The sequence below is a fragment of the Suricata suricatta genome, chromosome 12 (assembly GCF_006229205.1).
Source record: "Suricata suricatta isolate VVHF042 chromosome 12, meerkat_22Aug2017_6uvM2_HiC, whole genome shotgun sequence".
Classification (NCBI taxonomy): Eukaryota; Metazoa; Chordata; class Mammalia; order Carnivora; family Herpestidae; genus Suricata; species Suricata suricatta.
In genome coordinates this window covers 9,628,784-9,634,932 of record NC_043711.1, presented here as the reverse complement: position 1 = coordinate 9,634,932, position 6,149 = coordinate 9,628,784, and the positions used below count along the sequence as shown (strand labels likewise).

The following is a 6,149-nucleotide window of genomic DNA, read 5'->3' as shown; positions in this document are numbered from 1 at the left end:
GGTCTGGAGGACTTCATCTTCGCCCACATCAAGGGGCAGCGCAAGGAGGTAGAGGTGTTCAAGTCGGAGGAGGCGCTGGGTCTCACCATTACCGACAACGGGGCCGGCTATGCGTTCATCAAGGTGCCTGGGGTGGGCGGGGACACCCGGGGCCTAAGGGTCAAGATCGGCTGTGGGACCCAAGGGCGGAGCCAGGGGGGCTGACCGCCCCTTTCCCCCACAGCGCATTAAGGAGGGAAGCGTGATCGACCACATACAGCTCATCAGCGTGGGGGACATGATTGAGGCCATCAACGGGCAGAGCTTGCTGGGCTGCCGGCACTACGAGGTGGCCCGTCTGCTCAAGGAGTTACCCCGCGGCCGCACCTTCACGCTGAAGCTCACAGAGCCCCGCAAAGCATTTGGTGAGGGGGCTCCCCCGGCAGATCACCGACCTCGCCGTATTCGCTTGGGTTCGGGCTACTGTGGCAGGGAGGCACCAGCAGGTGGCGCCCAAGCCCAGACAGCTGTGGTGGAATGGGGGGGTAGCCCCGCCCTGCCCTGGGGAGGGGGTGCTGGCTCTCCGCCCAGCCCCAGAGGGCCAGAGCAAGAAGGAAGTTGCCCCCACACCCAACTTCCCGGAACCATTAGCTCAGCCAAGTGCCCCCAACCCTGGCGAGCCCCCCTAGCCTGGAGAAGCCAGGGTTGGCTGCCCTGTGCCAGCACCCCCTCTTTTCCGTCTGGCTTCACTAACTCTCTGGAATGGGCCTGAGGTCCCCGGGGTGGGGGTGGGGGACTCTTGAATACTTCCCCAGGCAGACATGGCTGGTCCTCCGCCCAGCAGCTAGAGCTTTCTTGGCCTTGGGGAGAGCAGCTCAAGACCCAGGCCCCACCCCCTTCCTGTCCTCAGGCCCTGGGAACAGGGCCCCCTTTGGTCTCCCCTCCAGCCTTTTCCATTTTTGGCCCCTGGCTGTCCTTTCCCAATCCATGCCAAGCCCAAGTCAGGAGTCCTGCCCTCCCGGGGTCTCCCCAGAGCCTGCAGAACCTTGGAGAAGGTAGAAGGGGGTATCTGAGGCCAGGATACCTGGGGTTCCCTGACCCTCACTCACGTGACCCTCCTGCCTCCCACAGACATGATCAGCGTACGCTCAGGGGGCGGCCGCCCTGGCTCTGGTCCCCAGCTGGGCACTGGCCGAGGGACCCTCCGGCTCCGATCCCGCGGCCCCGCCACAGTAGAGGATGTGGTGAGTGCGCTGGCCCAGCCCGAGCCCCGGTCCCTGCGCATCTGTCGGCTGCATCCTCGTTCCCTGAGGGGCTCTGAGCACTCAGATCCGCACCTTCCTCTGCCACATCCCAGCTCTGGGACCTTTGTTGGGCAAGTGGGTCGCAGTTTCCTTGTTTGTAAAATGGGGTAATAAGACCCAGGGTTGTGGTGAGGGTGAGCTATGGGTTAATACACGCAGAGTGGTGACAAGATGATGTGGCACTCAGTTAAGTACAACTGTAAGTATGTTCACACATTGTGATGTCGCTTCCCGCTCCCCGCCCCCCCCAGCCCTCAGCCTTTGAGGAGAAGGCCATCGAGAAGGTCGATGACCTGCTGGAGAGCTACATGGGCATCAGGGACACAGAGCTGGGTGAGTGAGGGCACCCGGATTTGGGGATGGCTGCGAGTCTGGGGAGGGGCCTCTAGGTCCTGTGGGGCTGGGTCTGTTCCGGGTACTGTGCTATCTGTGCTTCCTTCTGTGCCCCCTCCCGTGTCTAGCGGCCACCATGGTGGAGCTCGGAAAGGACAAAAGGAACCCGGATGAGCTAGCCGAGGCCCTGGACGAACGGCTTGGTGACTTTGCCTTCCCCGATGAGTTTGTCTTTGACGTCTGGGGTGCCATTGGGGATGCCAAGGTCGGCCGCTTCTAGGCCTCCCTTCAGACCTCTCAGTGACCTGGCTCCACTTGGTGGGAGTCCCCTGCGGCGGGGTGGGGACACTGTGGCCCGGACCCCAGCATCCGCCTTGAACTTTGCGCAGCAGCCCAAGGATGATGCAGAGCGGAAGTGGGGCCAGGCCCGTGCCCCACTCCAATCGGTACCACCCCTCCCCAGCTCCCACCCTGGGCGGGGTCCTCGGTCCCCCCCCTGCCCTGTTCCCCACCTACCTCAGCCGGGTGGGGCGCGGGGAGGGACCAGCCAGATCGGGCGGCCACCCCCGCCCACCACACTTTCCGCATCAGCTGCCAAACTGGTCCCTCTGTCTCCCTGGGGCCTGTTTTGGGGGTCGTGACCTCCCTAGTTTCCTGCTGCAGGGAATGCAGAAGGGGGGCATCCCCCCTCAGCAAATGCAATAATTCCCTCCCCCTCCGCGCCCCACCCAGAGGACCCCCCCTCTCACTGTGGAGTCTGTTACCTCTGCATTTGAAATACTAGTCTGCTGTGAAGCCCCCTCCTCCCTCCCCTGCCCCCTGTGTCTCCCTCAGCCGGGCCCCCGACAGCAGGGGCAGGAGGGAGGACGGCGGTGGGCTTTTGTATCTGAACTTGCTGTCTTGAACATAAAGAATCTATCTGCAGTTGGACCTGTGTGGCGGCTTCGGGGTGGGAGAAGCGGGTGAGCCAAGGCTGGGAAAGAATGTAGCAGCTGAAATCCATCCTCTTCAGGCTCCAAATTGAATTAGAAGCCTGCCTGGGCCACCCACCCCCCACCCCCCACCCGTTCTGCCTGACGGGGTTTCTGGCTGTGGGCCACCAGGCTTCCTGTCAAAGGCCGCAGCTTCTCGGCCTCCTGAGGTTCAAATCTTGCTCCCTCTCGAACAGAGCTCCCGCCACCTCAAGCCCGCCGTCAACAGTGCGCCCAAGACTGTTGGCTACAGCCCGTTACGACCCAGGGCCACAGGGAAGCACCAGGGCCAGGAGGGGTGTGGAAGCCTAGCTTGGGAAAAGAAAGATGGCGGCCCAAGATGGAGGCCTGCCAGGGCAAATGCTGTGGGGGGAGCCCTGCCCCCAGGGCTGAGGGGGGCACCCATGATGTGGCCCCCACTCTTGCGCGCTCTGGATGTGTGGGGTCCACTGGCGTCCGTGGCGCCCGGACATAAACCCAGCGTGCTTGTTTTGACAACCCGCTTCATCCTCAAGGATTTGAGTGGGGATCAGGGTAGGAGGGGGCGGGACCCTGGCCAGACCTGGAGGGAAGGGCAGGAATTGAAGCAAGGGGAGCCGAGGCCAGAGGTCCCCGCAGGAATGTCTGAGCTCAGCCCGCTCCTCTTCTCCATCCCTATTTTCAGTGAGAGGGTGACAGGCCTGGCCCAGGCCGGAGAGGGCAGCTGGGGGGCCTGGCTGGGCCTGGGGTGCGCGCACAGCCTGCGCTTGTGTTCGTGGGGTGGGAGGGAGACAGCTGGGGTTGGGGTCTGGGTTCCCGGGGCGCCCACGGGTGCTGGGAAACCGCTCCGGTGGTGGAGGGGTGCGCCCCAGTGTTTAGAGAGCCCGACTCTGCTTTCGGAGTGTTGGCGCCCTGCGACTCTTGTCGAGGGAAAAGTGTGACGGTCTTCGCGTTCCAAGGTGTTTGTGGGTGTAACTGGCAGCATCTCTTGAGTGTGGCCCAGTGGGCGCATCTCGTGCCCGAGGCTGTGAGCAAGTGTGTGTGTCTGCGCCCTTCTGTTTGCAGGGTCGATGTCGGCCGGCTGGACCTCAAGATGTCTGGGAGGCGCCCCTCATTGCGTCTTGGGTGTGTGGAGTGTGTTTGTGGGGCCTGTCTCACACAGCGAAGGGGTGTCTCCAGGTGACACGGAGCGTGTGTGGCTGTCTCGGAGGTTAGGGATCGTGTGTCTCAGGGCTGAGACTGGGTCTCCCGGCGCTGAGGGCCGCGATGTGGTTTTCTCAGGAGTCTGCGTTTCAGTGCGTTGAGAGAAGTTTGCACCAGTAACTATCGGGGCATCTCCGGGGGTGACCCTGTCTCAGTGGGTTCACGGGTAGGAGGACGGCTGACCCCCAAGGCCTTGAGGAACGTGGCTGCTACTGTGCTGGGGACAGACTGACAGGGTCTGATCTCAGGGTGTTAAGGGATGTGACTGTGTGCCTTAGGATGGGAGACTGTGGGGGGGGGGTCCCCCCGAATGACTCCTCAGGATAGGAGGTGAGGCCGTGGTTGTGTGTCCACAGGTGGCTTGGGACCTGTGTGTCCCAGGAGAGAGTCCCCTGGTCACCAGGCGCCTTGGTCTCCCCCTCCCCCCGCCCGCCTTCAGTCTCCCCCCCCTCCCCCTCCCAGCGTATGACTCCCTGCTGGCCCTGGCCTGGGCTTTAAGCCCCTGTGTAAATAGTGGGCGAGTCTCCAGGCCAGGCTGGGCCTGACCCAAGCTGGTCTGCCCCAGGCACTGCCGCCCATCACCACCACCCACCCACCCACCCAACCTCCATGAAGGCTTTGGCAGGGCAGGAGGGGGTTGCTGCCTCCAAGCAGGGCTAGCCCCCCGACCTGGCCGTCTTCACGGAGGCGGTGGCACCCCCTGCAGCCGCCCCAGCCTGCCCTGGGCGATGCTCACATTTTCCAGTGTTTAGATTTTATCCACTTTATTAATGAGGCAGGCAAAAGGCCCGCCGCGCCTGGGGGGGGGAGGGGGAGGGCGGAAGGGCTATTCTGGCCCTGCCAGGGGGAGGGTGCCGTGGGGGACCAGGCCAGCTCCCCGGGAGCCCCCTTCCTGGTGGAGCAGCTGGGCTTCTGAGTGGCCCCTGCCCCTTGCCAGGAGCACAGAGAGAGGTCTCTGTCCCCCCAGGCTCCCTGCGGGCGGGCGGGCGTGAGATGGGATGGCCGAGGTGGGGAGAGGGGATGGCCGGAGCGGCCCCTGGAGGCCGGAGCGGGCAGCGGGAGGAGGCTAGGAGCTGAGGAGCCGCCCTAGGAGGGAGGGAGAGGGAGCGGCCTGCCTTCCTGCCCGCCTGCCCGCCTGCCGGAGAGCTGGTGCGGCAGGCGCGGGTGCAGCTGGACAGCAGGGGCCAAGCAGTGGGCGATGGGGACCCGGAGTCCCAAGCTGTGTGGGTAAGAAGGTGGGGGCAGGAGTATCCCGGGGAGGGGGAAGGCTTGGAAGGAGGGGGCTGTGGCTACCTCAGTCTCTCTGTCCTGGGTTCTGGACTCTCCGCCCCATTGGTCTGTCCCTGTCCGTCTTCCCGTCTGTCCATCGGCCCTTCCCTCCTGGCCAACAGGCAGTGCTGCTCCCCAGCCCTCACCACCAGGGCATCCAGAGATGAGTGGTGCTGGGCCACCTGGGGAACATTGGGCAGGGACGTAGAGCCAGCAGAAATGGCCCTACCTGGCATCCAGGCAGCCGGGGCAGGGATCAGATATCAGAGAGTGGAGTGTGGGGGACAGGGACCTGAGGGACAGAGATGTGGCCTGGGGGGAAAGGACAACGTGCTGGGGAGAGATGTGCCCATGGTGGCAGAGGTGGGGCTGTAAGCATCAGACAGGACCAGAAGGAAAGTGACACAGTGATGGTCAGAGATGGGGCAGTGAGGTCAGGTGGGGCCCTGGGGGCAGAAACGGGTCAGTGGGTGTCAGATGGAGCCAGAGGCCAGGAATTGGCCATGGTGTAAAAATGGAGGTGGGTGTTAGATGCCCGGAGGCGGGGGCACAGACCCGTAAGGCTGGACCTGGAAGAATCACGGTGGAAGGCGGTGAGGGCAGATGAGGCAGGGGGAGCAAGAGATGAACTGATGGGGCAGAGGGGGAGAAGGGGTCGGGGTTGAGGCAGTCAGTCATCTGGCGTTGCCACTGGCAGAGAGTCCACAGCAGAATGCCAGTGGCATCAAATGGGTCCCAACGATCTGAGGTGAGGGCCACCCTTTAGGCCCAGCTTGACGACGGGCACTGTGCTCCTAGCCAGCCTCACCATTGCCCTCCTCTCCTCTCCCCAGCCCCGACCCCAGCACCTGACATGAGTCTCTGCGGGCCCCTCAACCTGAGCCTGGCAGGCGAGGCGACCACGTGTGCGGAGCCCAGGGCCCCCAACGCGTCGGCTGAGCCGTCGGCCAGCCGGCCGGGAGCCTCGCCGGCGCTGCCCATCTTCTCCATGACGCTGGGCGCCGTGTCTAACGTGCTGGCACTGGCGCTGCTGGCGCAGGCCGCGGGCCGCCTGCGGCGCCGCCGCTCGGCTGCCATCTTCCTGCTGTTCGTCGCCAGCCTTCTGGCCACC

At 64.3% G+C, this 6,149-nt stretch overlaps 1 protein-coding gene across 1 annotated transcript in view; it reads left to right on the top strand.

The window, feature by feature from the left end:
* GIPC1 (GIPC PDZ domain containing family member 1) overlaps positions 1–2,546 on the top strand; it is an 8,964-nt gene extending 6,418 nt beyond the window's left edge. The window contains exons 5-9 of the mRNA XM_029917546.1: positions 1–123; positions 224–404; positions 1,111–1,223; positions 1,535–1,616; positions 1,745–2,546. The exon at positions 1–123 is cut by the window's left edge and continues 7 nt beyond it. Of these exons, the coding sequence (XP_029773406.1) occupies positions 1–123; positions 224–404; positions 1,111–1,223; positions 1,535–1,616; positions 1,745–1,896 (651 nt within the window). The 3' untranslated portion in view covers positions 1,897–2,546. The remainder of the gene's footprint in view (positions 124–223; positions 405–1,110; positions 1,224–1,534; positions 1,617–1,744) is intronic.
* Positions 2,547–6,149: the final 3,603 nt, after the last annotated feature.